Source organism: Sodiomyces alkalinus, assembly GCF_003711515.1.
Source record: "Sodiomyces alkalinus F11 unplaced genomic scaffold SODALscaffold_11, whole genome shotgun sequence".
Lineage (NCBI taxonomy): Eukaryota > Fungi > Ascomycota > Sordariomycetes > Glomerellales > Plectosphaerellaceae > Sodiomyces > Sodiomyces alkalinus.
The window spans coordinates 178972-203474 of NW_021167089.1; the positions used below are offsets into that span (position 1 = coordinate 178972).

Here is a 24503-nt window from a genome sequence, read left to right on the forward strand (position 1 = left end):
TTCGCTCAATTACTTCGTAGATCCAAGAATTATGGCAGCAAAAAAAATGGGACAAGGGAATCCAGAGACAAAGATCCCGGTCAAGTGGCAGCATAATGGTAGCCCACCATGTCGGCTCGTCCGTCTTTTATGTACATTGCATCTCCTTTATTGTTCTTCGGGTATGACGGGTTGTCTGTCTGACTGACTGTCTGTCTGTCTGTCTGTCTGCCCGTCTGCCCGTCCGTCCGTCCGTCTGTCTTCTGTGTCTGAAAGTTGTTCTGTCTCACACCGTAACCTGCGAGATCAAAAGTCTGCAAACGCCAATGATGAGCCGATCCAATATAACCAACACCCCTTATCTTTTGAAAGCAATCCCAGTATTTATCATGAAGGATACCTAGACACGCCAGCACACCCAGCTTAAAAAGCAAAACAGGATATTTTCTCGTCGAAACATGGGGAGCGTAGACCAAGGTCAAAAAAAAGGGGGAATAAATAACAGAGAAAAACCAAAGAAAATTTTGTGGACAGTAGCCGGCAGGTATGAAGAGTAGACGTGAGAGGCGATGTAGTTAATAACGAATTCGACCAAAACACACGAAAAAGAAAAAGAAGAAAAAGAAGAAGAGAAAAAGAAGAAAAAGAAGAAGAGAAAAAGAAGAAAAAAAAGAAGAAAAAAAAAGAAGAAAAAAAAAGAAGAAAAAAAAAGAAGAAAAAAAAAGAAGAAAAAAAAGAAGAAAAAAAAAGAAGAAAAAAAAGAAGAAAAAAAAGAAGAAAAAAAAAAGGAAGAAAAAAAAAGAAGAAAAGGAAGAAAAACAACCCTACTCAGTCGATTGTCCCGACCAAACCTTGCAGCCCGGGGTAGCGGTGTATAAAGGCGGAATGCAGACGCCAGTTCTCGGAGCGCATAGCATGCGCCGCGAAGCCATCGACGAGCCAAACATCGCCCGTCACAGGATCGGCGTGTATGGCGTCCACAAGGTGGCCGGGCCAGTTGGCGAGACGCAAGCTGGACGCGTAGAGCAACTGAAACTCGTCATTCCCATAGAGATCCTGCCGCTCCACCACGGCGTCTCGTAGCGGCCCGTGGATGATGAGGTCGATCCACTGGCCGTGAGGTACGGTCAGCTGGCTGGGCCGCGGCATGTGGTCCGGCATCAAGGCCTGGTACGCTTCGCGCGTGGGTTGGGCTAACCAGGCCAGCAGGCGCTGGAGCGGCACCGAGAGGCCGAGCCGCTCGAGTGCGCCTGTGGCACCCGCCGTGTCGAGGAGGGCTCCGATGAGCTCCACGAGCGGGTGGTCGGGTCTGGTGGCGCCGGAGACGGAAGGGGGAGGACCCTGGGTGCCGTTATTCCCAGGGCCGCAGGTGCTGTTGGTCAACGCCGTAGGCATTGTCGGGTCGAGAGCACGTTCGAGGTCGGCATATTGAACACGCGGTGCGGGGTGGGCTGGCGACAGAAGCCGGCCTTCGAGCAATGCCTTGACGTTGAGCCTCTGTGGTCTGAGGAGGGCATCGAGGGGTCGGGGTCGGGGCCGCTGCGCCTGCACCTGCGCCTGCGCCAGACGCCGGCAGTCCCGGATGAAGCTAACCAGCCACTGATCGGCCGCGCAAGTGGGCGGCGTGACCAAAGACGGCAGCTCCCAAAAAGGGATGGCGGGATACCGAGTTAGTGGGCTGACGGCTGGTGTTGGAAGTACAGAGTTGTGGTGTACATGTTCCACGGCTCGTGTGGGAAGAACACGTTGCTGGGGGTGTTGCAGTTGCGATGGGACGGCGGGTATCCAGCGTCTGCGGGCTATGTGGTTAGCGTCTCAGAATGGCGCTGTGAAATGGAGTAGAAGCGGAGAGGAACCCAATATCAGAGCCGCGAGGGCGAGCGGCCTAGGGCCCTTCTTCGGGGGGGGAGACGAACGGTTGAATAGAGGGTTGTTGCTTACCAGAATCTACTTCCTCGAAATCCAATGGCCCTCCGGTGGCGGTCGCCGCAGCGGCAGCGGCAGCGCCAGCATTGGGGACGCTCCTGGCGTCTAGCAGAGGGGCTGGAATGCTAGTGGGAATATAGGCGGCGGCTGCGCCGTATTCATCTGTGTTGGCCGAGGACGATGGGCTCGAGACGGCTGACGGTACGCCAGGAACGCCGTGACCCCAGGGCTCGGTGGCTTCGGGGACAGGTACGTAGGAGGGGCCCAGCTCGGGCATTGCAGCGTAGGTGCCTGGGGCGGGAAAAGGAGAAGAGCGTGCGCTCGGGACCGGACCGCTGACAGGAGGGAGGCTCTCGTCGTATACTGAACCAGCATTTGCCATTAGCATGCCATAAGATTCCGGCTGGAGGCTCAGCAGGTCAGGAGAAGTGCTGCTCGAGTACCCACCTGAGCTCCTTGTATACGACTGTCCAACCGGCTGGCTTTCCCGCATGCGCATGATCTCCTCTTCAAGTGCCCGATTCCTCCGCAATAGCTCTTGGACGGTCTGTGTCTGGTCCCGATTCTGCTGGCTCTTGAGTTCGGCGAGTTCGTTCTCGAGTCTTTCGATGTGTTCTTTTGTTCTCGCCCGAATGGCGCGCTGGGCCTCTCTATCGTTTGCTCTCTTGCGGGCTAGCTGTGCCGGATTCAAAGTCGACACGCTGCGAGTGCCTGGGTGGGGAAGAGATTGCGTCAGTATATTCCGAGTCACGAGTCAATGTGACGACAGAAAACAAAACAGGACAAAATAATAAGAATAATGAATGATAATCAAAGAAGAACGTGCTGCTTATTGATAGCAGCGTCCAGGGAGTGATCCTGTACCCTTTCGTTTGGTGATGGTGCTCTTGGGAGGCTCGTCTGATGAAGATCGCGTCATGGTGGTGGTATGGGAGCGGGCCAGGTTGGTAATGGTCTCGCGTCGGGATATAGACAGAGCACAGGTGGATGTTGAAGAGGAAGAAAATGATTTGTTTCGGTTTTAGTTTTGTCCTTGTGCCGTCCTGAATTGTCTTGACGTCGTGGACGAGATAAATGTTGAGTGATGTGATGATGGGTCACTGGTAAAGATGATACCAGGATTGTTGGTTTGGACTGGGGAGAGAAAAGCCGGTGAAGATAGTTCAACGGTTGTCAAGGAAGAGAAGGACAGGGATGCGATGGGGAGGGGATCCATCGGCAAGATATAATAATGGATCAGAGAGACTAGGTTGTTTTAAAGTCGGGAAGATGTAGCTAAGTAATTCGTCCCATTGAGGCAAAAGGATGGATGCCGGCGGCAGAGGTTTCAGTCCAAAAAGAGGACGAAGGGGTTTTGGGAAAAAGGGGGGGGGGGGATGGGGGAGAGAGGGAGAAGGAGATGTTGCCCTAGTACTCCCTCTGCACGTAAAAGGTAAAGGTTCGTAGGAACGCTGCATCCGGGCCAGGTTGTGGCTCCAGCGGCGGACGTACGGTGTACCTGGTTAAGTCCTGGCTAGGACACATCCGCGCGGTCAACCCAGGTTGACATATATACGTATAAGCAGCAAGTTCACTGTTCACCTCCCGCGCATCGGTCGTACCCTTCGTAACGGTCCAGCCCTCTACTAGCCCTCCACCTCATGCCCGCCGCCCACTTCTCCGTAATGAAAGCTACAAAGCAAGTTAGCAACTCCATACACACTCGAAAAGAAACTGGGCCCGATGATCCACCGGTGCCTCTCGAGTCTGCATATTCTTGATGGATGGGTGGATGGGTGGATTGGTGGATACCATCGTCATACCATCATGATGGGCCATGGCTGATGATGGACAGGTAAACATGCCCGGCGACCTGATCCTTGCTTAAGATCAGTACGCCAACCCGGCACCAGCCCACCAAGTGGGATGGAGCTGGACCCGTAGGTGGAGAGGGGGTTTGGTGGCTTAGGGTGGGAACTAGTTGCGCATCGACGTTCTCCACCAGGGATGGGAAAGGAATGAAGAGGTCAAGAGAGGTCAAGGGTCTTAAAAAGGGGGGGGTGACCTTAGCGGACGATGATTGTGATTGGTGGAGTGGGGGGCTTTCTCTTGTCTCTACCTAGCCAGTGGATACACCCCTGCAGCGGTGACAACTCCGGTTGGGAGAAAGCGGTGGAGACGAGGCACGTACAACGTACTCCGTACCAATGGCAGAAGTGGCGTAAACGTGGTCAAGGGGGTTTTTTCCCGCTCTAAAATAGAGTTGAAGCTACGGTCACCACAATTGGTCGCCCCCTTCAGTCGGAGTCGGCGATAAACGGGTGGAACGTGGAATGGGCCGTTGAGAAGTCAAGCTCGAAGAAGTGCGATGGAGGAAAGCCACATTGATTTCGTGGATCGCGCCGTGGAGAGAATCGAACCAGAATGGGGAATGGGAGGAGCCAACGACAACGAGGTAGGTAGGTCATCCCTGTAAGTGGTCCAATACATGCGAATACTTCGTAATTAATGCCAACCTGATCTTTGGATGCATACGGCATACTCCATAGTGCAATACGAAGTACTTCGTGCGAACGGCAACCGACGTGGAAAACAAGGGGTTTGGCAGGGGTCCTGAGTATCCTATTTCTAAGGTGCGGTACGTGCACCTGCCATGCAGCAAGGTAACATTTTAGAACGGGTGTTCGAGTCCAAAGCTGAATGAGCTGCGAGAATCCAACACGAGGCCTCCTAAGTGCAGGGAGCGTGCTTGCAGGACAGGCGCCGCATTTGCCATCGTTCTCCAGGAAAGGACAGAAAGAACAAAAATTCGTAGACCGAACGTCCGAACCCGGTCGAGCTGAACAAATTGGTAATCCAGGCCTTCGACCACCAAACAAGCGTTGAGCTTTCACATGGCTGACAATCATCGCTGATTCTCACATCACTTGCTGCGGTTCGCCGTTGCCAGCTGAAGACCGAGGTTGCAACTTGCCACGCCCTGCAAAGGAGGCTTAGCCGTAGCGTGGCGACGAATCTCAAAAGCCAACAAACAGGCGGCCATACCAAATCGGCCGTCTTTTCTTCCCGTCCGTCCATCAATTGGAGAAGCGACAAGTCTAAGGAGGCAGGAAACGTCGACGACCTGAAAGGAAGAAGAAAGATGAACCCAACCCAACCCCTCTTCCGCCCCCTAGTGACTCCAGCCATCTCGATCCAAAGCATGAACAAAGACGAATTCCTCCTTTCTTGGACAGATGCTCAAAGCGAGAAACGATTCCTGTCCTCTATCCTTCGTAGAGAGTGCCGGTCCGTCCCTGACCCCTGGCCGGGCTGGCCCTCGGTAGGTGAGGAGAACCATTTTTAATTAATTACGGAGTATTAATTCGTGCAAAGCACGGATACGTACGTTACCTTACCTAGGTACTTGGACATATTATTAGGTAGGTCATCACGATTAGAGGGTGCACCCGATATTGCGCCGGAGTGAAAAACGGCAATGTCAGCTTTTCTTTACTTTTTTTTTTTTTTTTTCTTTTTAAAAGATTACGGCTGCATTTCTATGGAAACTCAGAAGATGCTTGCTTACTTTATTGGCTCTAGTCTCTCTCGTTTTCCGGCGGAGCCGAGCCTGCTGGATTCCGCAGGCGTGCCGGTGCGATAATAAAGCACCTGGGGGACCCGCTTCCCGCCGACGGCAAATACGCCGGCTCTTGAGGAGGACGGCCGTCTCCATCAGGAGGTTGATGAGCGTCCCTTCCCCGATCTAGGCCAGGGTCATGGATTTATACAGCAGAAACAGATGAAAGAAGATGAGCAGGAAAAATGGGAAAGGAAAGGAAAAAAAGTTAACGCGCTTTGCTCGCTCGCAGTCGGGGTTCATTCAACCTGCTATCTCGGGATTCTCGTCCTTTACGGCTTCCACCAAGTCCTCCATTCCGCCGGCCTCGGTCGGTCCGCTCATACCACTAGGCGGAAGCGCCCAGCTGGGGAGTGGGCTCACGTAGCTCCATTTTCCCCCGGCATCCTCATAGCGGAGGCTGTGCAGCCAGATGGAGAGCTCTCTATCCCCGGGGTCTGTATACAGCTCTGCATGACACACGTCGCACACTTCGCCTGAGAGTTTCTCGGCTACCCGTTCGTGGTATTGCTGTACCATTTCATCGTGGTACGCGACGGCATCGGCTACTTCATCCTTGCCCATGCGTTCTAGGCGAGACATGATGTCTTCGTCCTTGGCCTCGCTCCCATCGGCATCATTGCAGCCTAGATTGAAGCCCCACACCCTCCGATTTGCGTAGAGCGGATCGTTCTGGATGGGGTGGCCCAGGAACTGGAGGTGCACCCGGATCTGGTGTGTCCGGCCAGTCAACGGTAGGCAGCGGACGATGGAGTGGCCCTTGTTGTTGATCCAGGGCCGATGCTTCTCATTCACTGCTCCTTCGGCGGTTTCGCGCCCGGGACCTTCTCCTGCCCGACCCTCTGCATCCGCATCCTCCAACGGTGGGTAGTAAGCGAGGCGCTTGAAGACGGTGCGAGCCGATTTCCCGTTTGCGCGGACGCGATTCAGGCCCAACCGTGGGGAGATCTGAAGGATGGGCTGGTCGCAGACGACCTCCCCGTCCGGGAAGCGGCCGCTGACTCGCGCGAGGTATTCTTTCCGTACGGTACGTTGGCGAATCTGCTCCGTTAAGTTGTCGGCGGCTTTGGCGGTCTTGCCGAAGAAGAGAATGCCGCTGGTAAGGCGATCCAGACGGTGACAGGGCCGTGGGTTGAAGTGATAGCCGCGCTCTGATCGCAGGATCTCGGTCATGGAGTTGAACTGGTATCGGCCGGCGGGGTGGACCGGCACACCTGCCGGCTTGTTGACGACGAGCATCCCATCATCCTCGTGGATGACGCTGATGGGCTCGTCGGTTACGGGAGGTTCGTGGCGGTGTACGGTGTGGTTGACCAGATCGCCGTTCTGGAGGACGTAATCAGACCCGACGGCCCTTCCGTTGACGACGATGCGACCGGCTTCTATGGCCTGCTTGTAATAGGTCCGGGTATGGGCTCGAAACTCGCATTCGAACACCTCCAACAGAGTGCGACCCCGCCATCGCTCCTTGCAGTAGGTGCGGTACGTGAAGTGATACGGCTTCACCTTGCGAAGCCCGTCTTCGAAGTAGTAGGGGCGGGGCCATGGATCGCCGCAGGGTGGGATGATCGTGTGGGTTGTCTCGGACAGAGCCTGAAGCCGTTTCTTGTGGGCAGAGATTTCCCGGGCTATGGGTCGGTTCGGCACCTTGGCCCCTGCTTTCGCAGGTGATACGCCGGCACCATCGATCGGCTCGGGCGCGGTGGCCTCTGATGGCGAGGATGGCCGAGGGCTCATGAGAGATGTCAAGTAGTTGCCAAACCTCGCAAGAGGCGCCGCGATGCGCCTGACGATGGCCAGCGTGACGTTCAAAGCGGCAGGTTGCTGTAAGGTGGTATAGTGGTTACTAGGACGTAGTGAATGCGATAAAAAGGCCCCGAGTTCCTCGTGTTCGTAAAGATGTCCTGGCCGTAGATATTGGATCAAATCCGGGAGTCTTGTCCAAGTTGGATGCCGAAAATTGGGGGGGAAATGACGGGCGGTCTAAAATGGCAGAACGGATTTCTGAGGTTTCATCTGGACGTTGGAAGATATCAGATAAGATAGAGAGATAAGATAAGGTACAAACGGACAATTACCTTAGGTACCTAGGTACCTACCCGTATCCCTGTTGTTGGGATTTGTGATCAACGTGACGGGTTACCTCGGCTCCTCCAACGCGACCGAGGCCTCACGCCTCTCAGTCCTCTGGACACCTTTGATATTCACCCTCAACGTGGTCGTAAGTCAAGAATTTAGAGCTCACGATAGACAATATCTCATTACCTACCACCCTTCTCATTGACAAAACAAAGACAAAGACAAAAACCAAAAGAAAAAGAAAAAGAAAAAGAGAAATTGCTTCCTCCTCAGTCCTAGGTCATGGCGCCCCATCAAGAGCTCAAACAACGTCGTCGGGAAGACTACCGCTATATCTTGGATTATAGGACGCGATGGTGAGTTTAGACATTCTGTCTATCAGTGATGCGGCTCCGAAACTCGAGTGGTTATTCAACGCTATTCAGGGCCGACAACGATATGTATCAGCACATGAACAACTCCATCTACAACTTCCTGTGAGAGCTCTCAGTCTCCCCCTCCCCCTCCCCCAATCTGTCCCTCCCAGCGAGAAGGCTTGAGAGAGACTGGGCCATAGTGAGGGCACCCTCTGATGGAGAAACTGCCCAGGTATGACGCCGTGGTCAACGCCTACCTGATCGAACACTGCAAACTCAATCCTTCGTCGTCTCCGCAGCACGGTGTCGTCGTGCACTCTAATAACGACTACTTCGCTTCCATCTCTTTCCCGGCCGTTGCCGAGCTCGCCCTGCGTGTGAACAAGCTGGGGAAAACGAGCGTCACGTATGAAGTGGCTCTATTCGAAAAAGGTGTCCCTGAGGTCCGGTCCGTTGGCGAGTTCATCCAGGTCTTCGTAGATCGCCCTACGGGGAGGCCCGCTGCGTCTGGCATGAGTGATGAGATGCGCAAGGGGTTAGAACGGATCCTTGTAACCACTGAGCCCAATAGCAAGCTATGAAGCGTTCTCGCGATTTCTTTCTTCTTTATTGTTCCTATTTTATTATTATTTTTGGTCTCTTCATTCGTTTCATCTCGACTATTCATGAGAAATTCAAACATGGCCGAACATCTCTTTACACCTCGCTTTACACTCGTAGACTGCCCTCTTCAACAACATCGTCACCGGCCCCCTCGCTGTCGTCTAGCCGTTTCAGAGCCCGCTGACATTCTAGATCCCATTGACTCATTCCCACGATCACCCATTCCAAAGCCCCCACCAGATACAGGGCGACACACTGTCCCACCCAGAGGCCTGCCAGCCCCCAGCCATGGAAGGCGAGGTAGATACCCGCGGGCAGGGCGCCGCCGTAGTAGCTCACCAAGTTCACCGTGGCGCCGACCCACTGCCGCCCCATGCCACGGAGGGCTCCACCGCAGGACCCGTTCAGACCGTCCGCGATCTGGAACAGCGCCACGAGCGGCATCACCTCCGCCACGAGCCGAACCACCTCGTCGTCGTTGCTGAACATCCTACCAAAGACGTGTCTCGTGCCCATCAGCACAGCCAGCGCGACGGCGCCCAGCACCACCGACAGCATGGCCGCCGCGTGCGCCGCCCGCGCGGCGTCGCGGGGCCGTCGCGCGCCGAGCAGGTTCCCCACGCGCGCCGAGGCGGCCACGCCGAGCCCGAAGGGAACCGTGTTGATGACCTGGTCGGCGGTCATGAGGACGGACTGCGCCGCCAGGGGCACCGTTCCCAGGCGGCCGGCCGCGAGGGCGACGATCTCGAAGGCCCACCACTCCGTGCCCACGTGGATGACGCCCAGGAAGGCGAGGCGGGCGAAGGGGAGGACGTTTCGGGCCGCGGCGCGCGGCTGCAGGCCGCCCCAGCACTCCTTGCCCCGGACGAACGCGGCGTAGGCGACGAGGAGGAGGAAGGAGATCCAGTAGGACAGGCCCGTGGCCAGCGGCGCGCCGTACAGGCCGAGTCCGAAGGTGTGGACGAAGAGATAGTTGAGGCAGGCGTTGAGCGGAGACGTGATCAGAAGGACATAGGTTCCTGGGCGGTAGATTGCTGTGGATTTGAGTCAGAATGGTGATGTGCACTTTGCAGGAATTGGTAGATGATCATGACTCGTGCCACTGCCCCTTTTTTTCTTGACCCCTATTCCTTTTTTTTTTCCCCTCCTTTTTTTCCCTTTTTTTCCCTTTTTTTTCCTTTTCTTTTTTTTTTTTTTTATGGATCCTATACATGACGGAAAAGTAAACTCACCTTGTGCCTGCAAGTACTTCTTCAAAGACTCAAACCACACATAACCCAAACCTCCGGGAATAAGACAGCGGAGGAACATGGCACTGCGGATGCAGATAAACTCTTCCTGGCCCAAGGCGCGGAAGACGGGCTCGGAGAACCACCATAGCACGGCAACGATGCCATACATAGCCGAGAGAGCGAGGATGCCGCGCTGCAGGAGAACACCCAGGTCATGAGGGTCCCGGGAGCTGGTGAAGCTGGAAGAGGCCAGGGTGTCGAGGGCCGTGGTGCCACCCAGGGCAACCAGCCAGGCGGTCGCCATGGCAAACATGTAGCTGAAAGCGGCCGTGGCGAGGGCTTCGGGGCCCAGACGGCCGGCGACCAGGACCGAAACCGTCTGCAGGCTGTTCTGGAGGGTGTAGGCGAGGATGACGGGGACGGCGGCACGCAGGAGTATGAAGATCTCGGCCAGCCATTGCCGCAGTGAGGGGGTACCGGCCGGCTCATCATCATGTTTGGGGAGGAGAGCAGTCGTTTCATCGGCATCCCTTGCAAAGTCGTCCGATTCACGGCCGGGATCCGGGCCCGGGTGGGAGTCCTGTTGGCCACCCGGCCGGCGGAAGAACGGAACACTGACCATCACTTCGGGTGGGCTATCAACGAATTCCCAGTTCGGCCACCGAAATGTATGGAAGAAGGAGGAAAGCCAGACTATCAGCACCAGCTGCACAGTCGAAGGGTAGAAATCAGGGCGTTAAATTTGTTTCTCATTCATTCCGAATCGTGGTGCCTCGACGGAGGGAGAGGGGAGAGGCTACCAACTATGTACTCGCTCCGTCTTCCCATGCCCCAGAGATAATGCGTTATAATAACCAATTACTACTTGTCAAAAGTGAAGAAGAATAACCAGGTAACCAAGGGGAAAGAAGCGGCTCTCCGGTAAGAGCCACGTTCGTACTGGAGCCCCTGGGCCGATGAGGGTTCAAGAAACGATATCGGAGTTGCGACATTGGACACTGATAAGAACAATGCAGCACCAAACGCACTCGCGCGTGTGTGGTCATGGTTCTGAAGCGATCTACGTAAGGGACAAAGGAAAAGAAGGCCCTTATGAGGCCCTGAAAACCACGCGACAGTTGACCATTATTAACTCGAACGAGTAATAACTCGGCAATAGACGCAGCATTAAACTTGCTTTTAACATGAGGGTTTGCATAGGTAATATCGAAGTGCGGTGCTGATAAGATAAGGGACTTGACGATGATAGGGGAGAAGACGGAGAGAGAGAACTGGGTCGAATGGACCGACCCAGGGGACTCGCCGGGCTTCCCCGAACCCGGATTCCGTGAGGCTATGAGACGCTATTCCCAATCGAGTAACCAGTCGACATCTGTTGCAGGACACGACGATAACGGATATAACGCTGGAAGGCGAAGACGGACTTCCCCAGCAGGAGGGGAAAAAATTGAAAACGAAAACGAAAACAATGGAGATAAAGAGAAAAATGAGAAACCAGCTAGAAGCTCTAGACGCTTATTCAAGCGCTTGGTTAACAGGCTTTCGGTAATCCGCATATCGCTCCCACAAGGTGCGTTGTACGTGTAAGCCAAGTAAAGCCTAAGGTACCTTATGTAATTACTTTGTACATTGTATTATTTACCTGCAACCTCCGACCTTCGGACTCCTCTCTCTTACTCTCGGGTGTTGGCTCTCGGTACGTATCTCACTTTCGTTTTCGGTGAAAACAAGCCTCGACCGTACACCGAACCGAATATCCGGCTTCATCCGGGCCCCTCTAATCGCCCCGCTTTGGGAAGTCGTCAACCGTTTCCCTGCATTACCACGTGATGTCCCCACAGAACAAGAGATAGATGCCCCCAGCGAAGAAGCGCCGTTGACAAGGCATGCCCTGCCTCCAGGAAGAAGTGACATGATTGGACACGCCCTTTTTGCCCCTGCAGCGGAGCTAGCTCCGTCGTTGTATCCCGTAATTTTCATGTCGTAAAGGAGGGGGTTTTCGGGCCCCAGATGAGGGTTGGGGGTGAGGGGGGTTTCTTCGGGTTCCAGAGGGGGTCCGACCAGGCTTTTGCTCCACCCAATGTTACGCGTTATTCGCCTTATTCTTGCACCCCTTCAGCGTTGTTAGTGGGGGAGGGGGGGTGCGTCGTTAGAAAGGCGACAGACACCCTTGCTGTCCCTAAAGGTATGTACAACGTATACGTCAGAGGCTTGACGCTAAGGGAGGTGTTAGGTATTGCTTTTTGGTTTTCCTCCCACCCCCCTCCCACTTCCCGACTTGCAAGTTGAGTCGACGACTTCGAACGGCTAGAAAAAGCGAATGAGAGGCCGCGCCTTGCGAATTACACATACAGAGAAGAAGCTACTTTGCCGCCGAAGAGGGCGAAACTTCCAATCGTCCCAACAACAACTAGAATAAAACAAAAAAGGGTCATGATGTAGGATGACCGATGACGGTCCTCCAGCTAGGACCCTCCAGATCGGATTCCCATCCGACATCGAGGAGAGACCTGCCAGGTCAGTGAGACGGCAAGGGAAATAAACTTTCATATTCAGCAGCATCATTTCGACATCCCAGCTTCCCAGCGACACCTGACACCCTCCTTGCATCCCCATTCCGCCGTAGTTTTTCGCCAATCTGGCTACTAGCCGTCACCACCTGAAAATACCATGCGGTTGTCGTCATCGTCGTGACTTTTTTCCATGGCGATTTACTCTCTTCGCTCTTCTCTCCATCGTTGGTTGCCACAGTCACGCGAATTCATTTTCTCGACCGTCGAGGCCGTCTCTTCACATCGCCCCTTGTCTCTTTCCGTGATTCTCGCGTCGCGTCATCACCGAGGAAAAGGAAGAAGAAAAGAAAAAAATTGAAATGAATTTTTTTTTTATCAGATGCATTTCCTCATTGGATCGGGAGCCCTGGTCTGGCCTATTCTCTCTCTGATCACGGGGGGTGACGATAAGGTTTTCAGATCGCATCTGCGACGATCGGGCAGTTGAATCGTCATGTACCTGTCAATGCCGTCATCCCCACCTTTAGGACCCCTAACGGCTGAAAACCATGCGAGGAACGATGAAACGAAGAACGCGGGGAAGAAATGATGGCTCGCACGTGGCGCTCCTCTAGTCCGTGCTTGAACTCAGTTTGCAGTCTTCCGAACAGCAGTCATTTCGTCCCGCTTTAATTCCTCCTCCCCCCCGAACAAAATCCGTCGTCACCTGTCGACTCTCGTACGGGTGTGGCGCAGCAATAATTAGCGAGAGAGACACACTGGAAGCTTCGAAAAACGTTCTAGGAAGAATTAACTACTGGTTACCCCTTGCCTTCACTGTATTAGCCCTGTGGTAGTCGCCTAGAAGAAGACGACGGAAACAATCCGAGCCCCTGGCCGGCCCACGCAATCATGCACCGTTAGGAGACAACATCGGGAGATCATCACGGCATGCCAATCAATATCAACACTTCATACTGGCCATCTCGTCGATTGGTCAGCTGACAATCCATTGTTACTTCGGGCGCCGATATCTTTGTTGCTCCCTCCACCTTCCCGAGACATCTCCGGTGGACCAGGTCCGGTCCCTTTTCATCTCTTTCGTCTACCTAATGGTATAACTCCTCCTCTGATCTTTGGGCCTGTACCCCACGTGTTGCGCGACTCACTTCTGCCGCCCCTTGAGTGGGCTTTGCCCTTTAGTGCGAGCCTTTTGGTGGGCCAGACTCCGTTAGGACAGCTTGAAGACAAGAAGGGGATATCACCACTAGCGAGAAACATGAACAGAAATCAGCTCAACGTGGCGTGGCATACATAACGAGGACGAAGCATATCGATGAGATGATGAGCTTGACTTCTTACTTGAGGCTGCTGCGGAACACCAACATGTCGAGACGTCTTCTTTGGTTCATAATGGTGTCTGGTGATTACCTTATTGTTGAACTATGTAGCACTCAAAAATGTACCACAATCCTCTACCTTACTGGACATAGGTACTTTTTGATGTTATATAAGGTAGTTCAACAATTATCAACTGACCTGACCCTCTTGTTCCTGGAGTTCCAGCTCCTGTGTGTACTTCGTAGACAATGGGGACCCCCATCTTTCGATAATGTGACCACCGGCATTTGAGATAACCGGCCCTGTCGATCATGTCGATCCGGCAGTTGGTCATTCTCCGGCCCGATTCACAACGCCATTGTGGCCGCTTCCTCGCCGCGTCCGGTATGGCGCGGCGGTATCCACTAGCGAACACGACCACCACCCCCCTCCACAGGACCCGCCTGCGAGGGAACGTCTCATATGCAGGCCTGCTGCATTGATTCAGTTCCATGCCGACACTACGAAACCCCCCTCCCCCCCTTTCGTGTTGGTGGCGCCTCCCCACGCTTATCGACGGTGGCGGTCATCGTTGTCCGCCTTCAACGAGAGACGATGTACCGCCACCACCGTCCGAGGCTAGCCCCCCCCCCCGGCTCAACCATCCCTGGACGCGCAACCCCGCACCCGCTGCCTCCGTCAAAAGCTGCCAGTTCTCCAGCCCCAAATTCAGAACGGACATCACTAGCATGCTCTTGACAAGCCGCGCCTGAGCCGACCCCGGACAGGCGGGCGCCATGGCCAGCATGACCCAGTGGAACACCCCCGCCACCGCTTTCCAGGTCGCGAGGGGCACACGCCGCGTCGCATTCCACATGCCCAGGAACTCGGACGCTGTACATGCCTGGCTGATGGGAGTTTGCGTCATGATGGCACGACTGTAGGCCAGCGCGGCCAACCGGACTGTCCGGTAGAGGTAGTCCGGTCGCTCCGTGGGTTCCGAAGACGCCCGCGCGTCGAGGCCGAGGGTGGGGTCGAGAGACCCTTCGTAGGAGTATACCACATTGCCCAGATGTGAAGAAGCTCGTCCTCCTGTGGGGTAAACCGCGGCATCCCCTCGGGTGGTCGGGATGGGGGTCAAACTCCTTCCCGTGGCGCCACTGGCCCCGGCCCCCTTATCCGCCACGCCTAGCGGGCTTCTTCCGCGGCGCATTGCATTCGAGCCCCGCAGCGAGGTTTCTTCCTCCGAAGGTGACGGTCTCCTTGAGGATGGATGTGGGCTTCCGGTGATGGGGTTCAGATGTAGGAGACGGTTATGCATCCATTCGGAAGTTGTCTTGACCTTGCGTAACTGCTGCGGTGTCGGGTGTTCGGGGAGCCAGAGCACAGCATTAAATAAGAAACGCATATCGTCTAAGATCCTCGCCGTCGCCGGATGGAGACCGAGCAGGTGGCTAGATTCGGAAAACGAAGGTAGGTATCCCACCAAGGGCGAGTTGTGCGAGGTTTTCAGTGGGTTGTTGTCCGGGTTCTCGAATGCAAATTCAGGCCCGTCTTGGAGAAAGGGGATGGTTTCGTGGGCTACAGAAATAGACACATCGTGACTGCATAACTCCCGCCACTCATTAGCCTTGTGTGTCGTGTAGGTTTAGTTTCTTTTTGCGGGACAGAACGCAGGGGCTCGTATCGAAGGAGGGGGTTGCAGCTCACGCTATAGCGTTCTTCGCCAGAAAACCGTCCATACCCAGGTGAGCGAACCCGCCCCTGAGGCGTATCATCTCGCGAAGACCCCGAAGATGTGCCCGGACATCTCGCATCTCTCCCCAGTACCACTCATTCGAAATGAGTTGGATCACTCCAGCGATGGAAGACTCGCTGGCTTGGCCCGAATCCGAGTGGAGGTGCTGGTTGAGTATGTGAATGGCCCGACCTCTGTGAGCAATAACGAGGGTCCTAGGAATGCTTCCGGCTTCGCCAAGATAACAAGCAGTGGTATATAGAAGAATTTGCAAAAGCAAGGAGTTTTGGGTTATGTGTGAATCGTTGCGTCTGGTCACATGCACTCTGGTGCGTAGTTGCTTGACATCCCGGTCGTTGTTGACCGAACTCTCCAAATAATCGAAGAGGCCCAAGTCGATTCGGAGGAGATCAGCAATGCTGAGAATAGGGAAAGGCGCCTGGAAGCACCCCGGAAGGCTTCCAGGGGGATGGGTCGCCCCGACTGCTGTCGTCCAATGTAGTTGTTGCGGTTCCTCAACCAACCTTGCGACTGGCCAGGGGATGCCCGCAGTCGACAATGTACTCCAGGCCATGAAAGCATTGATGTAGTCGGAATCCAAAATAGAGTTGCCGTATCCGCGAAACTTCTCAGGGATGGCGTAGTGTCGCATGAGGAGGCGCAGAGCTTCAGATAGGGCGTCACCGGAGGTCTTCAAGTCAGGTTCGTACGGCCAAGGCGTGCTCCCCGGCGAGAGGGCATCGTCTTCCCGATTACTCGCCCAAGCCGAGCTCCACAGGGGGTGTAATGCGTTGGGGCATGCGCATGTGGTTGTGGTTGTGGTTGTGGTTGTGGTGACCATGCCAGATGATGTCCCTGGTTTCCCCCTTTCCACCAAGGTCCATGGCTGGGGTGAGATCTCCGGCAGAGCAGCAGAACTACCGCGATTACCGCGAAAAGCAGAGCCGGGGGACCTTCTTCGCTTCAGTTGCCCGGTGAGACGAGGTAAGGGCGAGGGTGAAGACGATGGTACTCGTCTGCAGTAGGGGTCGTGTCAGTTTTGCGAGCAGAATTCCTCGACTAACATCCGGGAGCGGTTCTTCATGGTTCATACCTGTCGTGCTTGTATTCGCACGCCGGTTGAGGAAACCTGCGGGCACAGTTGTTACAGGGCTGTCCGTGGTCACACTAGGTCAAGGTTAGGCCCCGGAGCATGGTGTATCCCAAATAATAAACGGTGATGTGAGTTATTGAAATTCGGCATACCTTTTGTTTCCGTCTCCTACACTCTCCGCAAGACGTGGTCATCCTCTCGACACGAGATGTGCGAGAATTCTGAAGCAAACCTTCAGGCATGTTCTCCAACGAGTCGCCGGGTAAGCGTTGAGTGCACCCCTTTCGAGTGACGGGTCCGCCATAAAGGCATAAACTCTCCCGTAGGGCTGAAATAAAGGATGGTAGGGCTGAATATAATAGACCGCGTGCTTGGTTCTGACCCACTATGTGGCATGAGCTTCATGCAAGCCTTCGGAGATGCGCATTTCTGACCTGTCGTTGATTCGCTGGTAAGAAGCGCCCTAGATTCTGCCGAGACCCGAGAGGGACGAGGGCGACGGCGATTCCGTTCCATGGGATTTGCGTCACGACCAGCAGCAGTCTGAACGAATGCGGATCATAAAGTCGTGAGCGAAGGCCCAGAGACTGTAGGGTCAGTTGTAATTAGCAGAGACAACGTACATTTTCTGGAATTGGATAGCTTGAGAGAGGTTCTTTGGGATGTCATGTCCTCGATCAAGCCGGACTATATACAGCCGGCTTCACACGGCCAGAAAATAAAACAAAAAAGGAACAATGGAGGAAGAAGAAAAAGTGCATCTATCACCGCGAGATGTTTGTCATGAGGAAGAGGTGTCGACTGTGGCGTATTGAGAGAACAATGGGGGCACATCGTCATCGAGAGACAAGCTGCCCCGGCCCCTGATGCATGCACGTCTTGAGTGTCAACCAATGCCCCGGAAATCACCGTGATCGAAGTCTTCCAGTAGTCTTCCAGGCAGAGGCAGCCGGTAGACGACAGGACGTGGAACAGCGCAGACCTGAGTTGCAACCACAGCGAATGAAATGAATGGAACCTGATTTCCCAAAGCCACGTAAGTTCCCAGTGACAGTTCTGGGTATCTGGTGGCGAAGCAAGCAATAAATAGGTAAATATGCAGGATCGCGAGCCTCACTTATCCGACCATACGACGAGGAACATGAGTGGCCCGCGGCGTCATAAGTTATTATGTGCTATTAAGGGGCAGTTCGCACTCCGCCTCCTGGATAGGGCCACGGGATGCAACAACTTCGTAGAGGAGAGGAGTGGAGCGGGTCGGCTGCAGGTAATCAAATGGACCCCATCCTGCTCTGGGCGATCCTGTATCTGCAGACGCTTCCCCATGGAGCGTAGACTGCGTAGTAGCGGCCTGGGCGAGTGAGTGGACGAGAACCTGTCAAAGAATTCCAAGGTCGGGCTTTCAAGGAAAAAAAAAATTGAGAAACGATGGAGTGAATCAGGGAAATAATGTGAGGGAGTCTAAAATCAGCGACCTCTCTCAAAACCCCAAGGCAACAAGCTGTTAGAGATCCCATCTCCAGTGCCAAGGCCCAAGGCCCAAGGCGCAAGGCCGGTCTTCCGGCACTCCATAGGGCTGATCAGGCGTAGGGCTGACTGGGCTCAAGTTGAAGCAAGTACTCACTATGGGTATATGTGTGTACCGTGTGTCGTCGCGTCTGATACACGGTTCTTAGCAGTAAGCAGGTGCTGAACATATACAGTATGGGGTCGGAGAAGTCCTATACATTTTCGCCGAGACGAGCCGAGACAAGCCGAGACAAGCCGAGAGACAAGCCGAGAGACAAGCCGAGACAAGGACCCTCCGTAATAACCTCTACGATAATTTGCTCCGTAGATGGCTCGCGATCACGCACCTTCAAAGGAAGCGAGGACATACGGGGAATTAGCTAGATCGTGCAGGATCCTGGTATAATCCATCCCATATCATCAGCCTTGGCAGTCTTATATCATAGAATGTCAACTATATTAATCATCCTAGCATCAACACGACGTAAATCGGCGTACGGATAATATTAATATATTAGGTAGTTATTGGCAGGATACCTAGCCCATCATTGGTACAGCTGCCATTCCACCTGACAAAAGGAAAATCGAACAGGGACATGAGAATAAAGCAGAGAGAGGGAAGAAAGAAAGAGAGAGAGAGAGCAGGGATGGGAAAGGGGGGAAAAAAGAGGTCAGGTCATCCCGACTCGCCTCTGTACCATTTCGCTCATTTATTCTTCCTCACTTCCATCCTATATCTCAGTCGTTCATATAAAACGTCATATTGAAATAACTCTGAACGTCACATAGCTGGCATAGAGTGGTATGTGAAACCTATATAGCAACGGGGAATCTCGACAGACATATACGCAACTGGATAAAAAAAGAAAAACAAACTTCCCACGCAAAAAAGGCCTCACAAGATAGGAGACAGGCCCGGACATTCCACGGACATTTGTGTCATCCCTTGCGTATCGTATCTTGCTGCCTCTTCTTCCCGTTGGTAAAGAAACCGCATGGCCCTTCCCCATAGATGAGGTCCCGGTTCCTGCCGTAGGCCCTCATCTCACCTGCCTCGGAAATCCGGTTTGCGCGCCATGTTCACTGGTGGCGGCTCATCATCCCCCGGATACGGCAGCGCTACACCGATGCCCGGATAACGGGTACGGCTTGCTTGCTGCTCGGGGAGAGGCGTCTTAGGCGGTAAAGGGGGAGGGATACGGTGAGGCCCGTCTTGTGGCGGTAGTGGCGGCAGCGGTTGGGTCGGGGGTACAGGCCACCGGGGGTGCTCGTCGGGGCTCATGATGGCGATCTTATCAGCTCCAGCCGCGTGTCGGTACTGCGACGGCGTGGGCGCCGTGACAACAAACCGATCCGCTTCGTCCGAGTTCCTTCGACGGTTTGGCCCCGGAGCCGGCGGCGGCGAGTGCCTGGGCCGCGGAGGTGATGAGCCCCTCCTCGTATGCGATGCCGGTCCCAGTGGTGATGGTGGTGGATGGTCGCCCGAGGCTCTTGGTGATCGCTGCGCGCCCATGGTAGGAAGATGGAGTGAGTCCATACCCGAGTCGTACGACTGCCTCGGCGACGAGAGGGACTGCGGGAAGGACGCCGGCAGGGTCGGGGAATCCCCGGGCAGCTCCGCAGCCATTGGCTCCAGCATGGTGTGTACCTTTCTGCCTTCAGGCACGTCGGGGAGTGCAGCTTGGCGCGCCAGGCGCTGGTGTGCCTTGTGGATATTGGCCATCTTACCCGTCGCGTTCTGGATCATCTCTTGTTCTGCCTCCCGCCGGAGATACTGCCTGGTTCCGCTGCTGATGTTGGCCAGGCGGTGCCACTCGTTCATGCCAAACTCGCCGACTCCCATTTCCACGTTGAACCGGTAGTAGTTGTCGATGCTGACGCCTCGGGCCGGTAGCAGCTCTTTGATCATCCTCTCGTGCGTCGTCTCGCAACCCTCAATCTTTGCGACGAGTCGGCGTCGTGCCTCGCCGAATTCCCCTAGAAACCCCTCGTACCACATGTTCTGGTTTGCGTCGCTTCCCCTCGGCCTTTTCCCCGTGCCCACGCTGATGAACACACCCACCTCCCTACCGGGCCATTCGTTCACGGTGGCCTCTTCCAACGCTTCTGGTGCCGGGTTGAACGGGCCGGCGCCGTCATCGTGGAACACAGACTGGCCGATCTGGATGGGCTTGAACGCGAGTCCGATGGAACAAGTCGCCCTCGCGGCTTCCCAGAGCTTACAGTCGAACTCGGGAGGGGGCTCTCTTCTCGAGTCGTACGATCGCAGGATAACGGGCGGTTGCCCCTTTCCGGCGCCCTTGTACATTGTTAATACCGCCCTAGGAAGCGTCGGCGTTAGCAACTACTATTGAGATGAACCGAAAAAAAAGAAGAAAAAAAGAAGAAAAAAAGAAGAAAAAAAGAAGAAAAAAAAAGAAGAAAAAAAAAAAGAAGAAAAAAAGAAAAAAAAAAAAAAAGAAACCGCCTATTCAGAATTCTGGAACAAATCAATGAAAATCAAGGTCTCACGTCTTCGTTCTATTTTCCCTCGAGTCGTACAGACGGGCCTCTGGATTTCCCCACTGCGAGGGGAAGCCGAACCGCGTCGTTTCAGCCTGAGGGCCACGTGCGCTAAAGCTGACAACGCTGGCGTTGCTGGACTGGCGTCTCGGATAGGAAGAGTTGTTGGAGCCGGTGAGCGGGTTCGCCATGTTGGGCGTTGTGCCGTCGTTGCCTTCGCCCTCGTATACGGTGTGTTCGCGGACGCACTCCTTGATGGCCGCCTCCAGCTTGGAAGCCTTGAAAAGGGTCGAGCGGTAGGGGATACCGGCGATCGTCTTATCCGTCTCGAAGACCATGCGCGTCAGCCGGACATACAGCTCCTTGCATGTCTCTAGGTCGAGGCGCAGGCGGCCGAGCATCAGGGCGATCAAGCCGCCTGTGCCGGTGCCCACGATGAGGTCGAAGTGGTCGCATGGTTTGGGTATTTGGTGACGACGCGGGGCGCGGCCCTCGATCTCGACATAGGCGCGATGCATGAGCTCTTGGACGATAATAAGCATGGAGTACCCGCGGACTCCTCCTCCATCTGTGACACCCGGCGCGCGACACCAATCGCATCATGGTTAGCGTTGCAAGTCCCTCTCGCTGTGGCGACGGCGGGAGGGGTAAAGAATCAGGCCCGTGTCGCAGCTGCCCCAAGAACAGAATAGTAAAAGCGTACCGAGAGATAGAATGCGGAGGGGAGGACCCTTGGTTGTGTCCCTCCTCTTAACTCCAGTCCCGTCCATTTTCCTTTTTTTTCTTTTACTTCTTTTTTTTTTCTTTTTCTTTTGCGCAATTCGGGCGACACTTGATTGGTGCCCCGCCGCGATGCACAGAAGAAGAGTGAGAGTTCCGAGTTGAGTCGAGTCGAGTCAGAGTTTGGCAGTGGAAAAGAGAGTTTGATGTGTTATGTGTTATTGATGCCCTTCGATCAACTGGCCTGCGCAAAAGGGCACAAAGATCTGGCCTACAGAGTATTTCCTCCTTCAGGTGTGTACGGAGTAGCTGTTTCGTCGCGGGGTCACGAGCGAGTGACGCAAGAAGAACACCAGAGGAGTACGTACTCTACTCCGTGATGGCCGACAACCTGGAAGGTTAGAGGTACATTCGGAGGAACGAGTGTCCGGGCGCAAAGCGCAAGCGAGGATGCAGGTACTTGTAGATACCTCTGTGCAAAGAACTGAAATATCTGACAGTTACGAACAGTTATCCGCAAGATTGGAAACTTGAAAGACGAGTCCCCGGTAAAACGTATGATTGATTACTAGATACCTTGTAGGTAATCAATAAGATCCGCCTTGCAATTGCCACCATAATAGCCTTGGGCATAAGGGAGGTACTTCAGCTCTTTTTCTCATCAAGTATCCGTAGGCGAAGTAGTGTACTTCGCTGCATTTCGGAAAGGAAGGTTATTGGCAAGGTACCGATATGCGTCGATTTCCCTGTGACAAAGCGGCCTCCCGTCTCATGACGAACTCGCTAAGGTAAGGTAATAAGATACCGTAAAACCTAAGGTACCTCTTAGGTAGATGCCCGCTGACAGGTGCAGCGGTGGTTATTCACTTCGCGGCCCAATAACGCACTATTCGTACATTGCAGACTGCAGTCTAATTACAAGCAGTCTGCAAGCAGTCTGCAATCGACAAATACTTATGTTCTGCTGAATCGCCACTTGGGAAGCGGGGCCACGAATGTGGGATAGAACTGATGCCTCGGACGGGTTTCGTCGTCTTCTGGTACGATACATATACTTGATGTAATGACTGAGCGAGGGAGATCCCGGTGCAATGCATTCGCCGTCCTCAACGCCTCGAATCGACAATCGACCATAGGGGAAGGCGGCAACCGAAGCGAAGCGGTCATTACTGGCCTGAACGCGCCTGGCTCACGTCATCAGCTGACAAGACCTTCATCCTTCCTGTTCATCCTTCCCATCATTTGCCCTTTCGACAGGTACTGCGAGGGCGTTTCATGCCTCTTCCATTACCTAGATAAGGTTACTCTACCTTGTATCGCTCAGCCACTCGTGGTGGGAAGTACGCTAGCCTCGTTCGTCCGTGATTAGGAGTACGAAGTACATGGGAACCTACACCGGCATACGATACAGCGATTTCTATCATATTCTATCACGTAAGCCACGGTGTGGTGACCTCCTATTAGTTAGAGGTGCCCCACTATCCTCGCTTAGAAGGTGGCAGATATATTTAGGACACGTATACCCGCCCCCTTTTTCTTTCTCTTTTATAGATAATATAATTATATATTTCCTGAATTAACGCTCCCTATAAGCACGCTCCTATTAATTTAATAGTTATAAGCCCGGGTAGTAGTAGTAACTAATAACTTCCTACTAATTTATTATCTATATTTATTTTTATATACTTTTATAGTATTATAGAGCCCTCCTACGCTCTCTCTACTAATAATAAGCTTTTATTCGCTAAACTCTTATTTAACACTATATTAAATAAGCTCGAGATCACGGCTAAAGCGCTCGGTATCCCACGCCTTAAATCCACATAGTAATAGGCCGATTAGATCTTCTATATCTAGTCGTATACGTAAAGGATAAAGGTCTAGGCATTACTCGATCCTAGCTAAAAAGATTAGCTAGATAACCGTCCTAAGTATATTATACCTAAATCTCTAAATTAACTACGCGAATAGTATTCCTAAGGCGAGGGCGACGATACTATTATACCCTTAACGTAGGAGCTTATACGCCTCGCCAGCCTAGAATTAAAAGCTTAGTCGCCTTATTAAAGCGCTTAATAAGGCTAATTAACTGCTTAAAACCACCATAGAGACCTCTACTTATTAATAGGCTATCGAAGAAGCTATTAAAAGATATCTCGGCTACGATACGGAAAACTAAAATAGATACTTTATATTACGCTATATAATAAAAGAACTTATGAGTAGCTTCGCTTTAAGTAGTATTTATATAAAGGAAGAGGTAAGACGAGTATATAAAAAGTATCTATAAAACGCTTATCGAGCTAATACTAAAATAGCTCTATAGTATATAGAGTAAAATACCCTTATTAAACGCATATATTAGTAAAAGGTAACCGAGATTAAAGGACCTACTACTATTCGGAACTTCTTTATAGTAGTTAGATAGAAGTTTACGTTTATTTAGGCAGAAACTAAGCTTTAGGAGCTAATAATAAAAAAGGTCCGCGGCGATAAGATTTTCGATCTTCTAATATACGGCTATAAGTTTAACGCTATTATAAGCGCTCTAACCACGGACGGTATACGCCACGGCGTTTATATAACCCTAAAAGACCGCGTAGATAATAATAAAGGCGGAAAAAAGCCTAAGAAGAAGAGTATTAATTACCCCTATTAACGCGAATACACTTAGAAGCCAGAGTATTATAATAAGCTAGAGTACGCTCTAACCGGAAAATACGAGTAGAGATCTAATACCTACGTGAATAATAAATAGTATAAGGAGATATAAAAGGAGATTAAGTTCCTAAAGTGGAAAAGCTTACGCGAAAAACTATTAAAAAAGGGATAAGAATACTCGGAGAGCTATAGTAGTAAGAGAGATAGGTATCCTAGGAAGGTTATTATAACTATCCTAGATCCTGCCCTTATCTATACTATAGAAGAGGTCCTTAGGATCTACGCCGCGCTCTAACTAGGCCCCTACCCGCTCTTATAGAGCACTCTTCTTAATAATTACGGCGTAACTTACCTTATTAACTTAATCGACCTGCTTATTCTAGGCTCCTTTATTACTATAAAGGGATCTATTAAATCCGGTATAACCGACTTTCCGATTATTAGTAAAGGTAAACAGCTTCTTAAGGGAATCCTTAATAGACCTTTAGGTACTCTAAAAGCTAACTTAGAGCTTAACGATATAGTCGTCGTGGAGGGATTTTACACGAATATTATATCGGAAGCTCTATTACATAAGGTTAGGATCTAGTATTTGGGATATAACTACCCGTTACGCTTTAGAATAGCGGAGAAGAGCGTGGTCTTATTAAAGCTTCTTCGACGCTTTAATATAACTATTGCTTAGTATAAGCTAA

The 24503-nt window shown here is 52.9% G+C and overlaps 8 protein-coding genes across 8 annotated transcripts; 2 read left to right on the forward strand and 6 right to left on the reverse strand.

Moving 5' to 3' along the window:
- Positions 1–665: 665 nt before the first annotated feature.
- On the reverse strand, positions 666–3068 carry SODALDRAFT_316651 (hypothetical protein). The gene is made up of 5 exons (XM_028609318.1): positions 2770–3068; positions 2353–2616; positions 1896–2268; positions 1364–1771; positions 666–1288 (listed from the first exon to the last, which is right to left on the reverse strand). The coding sequence occupies exons 1-5, from the start codon at positions 2822–2824 to the stop codon at positions 808–810; spliced, it is 1581 nt and encodes a 526-aa protein (XP_028463103.1). The 5' UTR covers positions 2825–3068; the 3' UTR covers positions 666–807.
- A 1184-nt stretch (positions 3069–4252) lies between these two features.
- Positions 4253–5353, forward strand: SODALDRAFT_363113 (hypothetical protein; the record flags this gene model as incomplete). Its single annotated transcript, XM_028614531.1, has 6 exons — positions 4253–4339; positions 4434–4501; positions 4574–4661; positions 4700–4765; positions 4835–5210; positions 5325–5353. The coding sequence occupies 6 exons, from the start codon at positions 4253–4255 to the stop codon at positions 5351–5353; spliced, it is 714 nt and encodes a 237-aa protein (XP_028463104.1).
- An 82-nt stretch (positions 5354–5435) lies between these two features.
- SODALDRAFT_353031 (RluA family pseudouridine synthase) lies at positions 5436–7784 on the reverse strand (the record flags this gene model as incomplete). The annotated part of the gene is made up of 2 exons (XM_028613624.1): positions 5436–7327; positions 7773–7784. 2 exons carry the CDS (start codon positions 7782–7784, stop codon positions 5747–5749), a joined length of 1593 nt encoding a protein of 530 aa, XP_028463105.1. The 3' UTR covers positions 5436–5746.
- Positions 7699–8919, forward strand: SODALDRAFT_328618 (thioesterase superfamily protein). The gene is made up of 3 exons (XM_028610741.1): positions 7699–7938; positions 8008–8058; positions 8171–8919. The coding sequence occupies exons 1-3, from the start codon at positions 7865–7867 to the stop codon at positions 8517–8519; spliced, it is 474 nt and encodes a 157-aa protein (XP_028463106.1). The 5' UTR covers positions 7699–7864; the 3' UTR covers positions 8520–8919.
- Positions 8320–10831, reverse strand: SODALDRAFT_328619 (MATE efflux family protein). The gene is made up of 2 exons (XM_028610742.1): positions 9774–10831; positions 8320–9575 (listed from the first exon to the last, which is right to left on the reverse strand). The coding sequence occupies exons 1-2, from the start codon at positions 10393–10395 to the stop codon at positions 8647–8649; spliced, it is 1551 nt and encodes a 516-aa protein (XP_028463107.1). The 5' UTR covers positions 10396–10831; the 3' UTR covers positions 8320–8646.
- A 3203-nt stretch (positions 10832–14034) lies between these two features.
- Positions 14035–16840, reverse strand: SODALDRAFT_61124 (hypothetical protein). Its single transcript, XM_028615533.1, has 4 exons — positions 16569–16840; positions 16417–16490; positions 15296–16339; positions 14035–15189 (listed from the first exon to the last, which is right to left on the reverse strand). Exons 1-4 carry the CDS (start codon positions 16656–16658, stop codon positions 14172–14174), a joined length of 2226 nt encoding a protein of 741 aa, XP_028463108.1. The 5' UTR covers positions 16659–16840; the 3' UTR covers positions 14035–14171.
- A 177-nt stretch (positions 16841–17017) lies between these two features.
- SODALDRAFT_61148 (hypothetical protein) lies at positions 17018–17815 on the reverse strand. The gene is made up of 2 exons (XM_028615534.1): positions 17534–17815; positions 17018–17434 (listed from the first exon to the last, which is right to left on the reverse strand). The coding sequence occupies exons 1-2, from the start codon at positions 17557–17559 to the stop codon at positions 17104–17106; spliced, it is 357 nt and encodes a 118-aa protein (XP_028463109.1). The 5' UTR covers positions 17560–17815; the 3' UTR covers positions 17018–17103.
- A 665-nt stretch (positions 17816–18480) lies between these two features.
- On the reverse strand, positions 18481–21522 carry SODALDRAFT_328624 (patatin-like phospholipase). Its single transcript, XM_028610743.1, has 3 exons — positions 21131–21522; positions 20437–20995; positions 18481–20246 (listed from the first exon to the last, which is right to left on the reverse strand). Exons 1-3 carry the CDS (start codon positions 21195–21197, stop codon positions 18971–18973), a joined length of 1902 nt encoding a protein of 633 aa, XP_028463110.1. The 5' UTR covers positions 21198–21522; the 3' UTR covers positions 18481–18970.
- Between the last annotated feature and the right edge of the window lie 2981 nt (positions 21523–24503).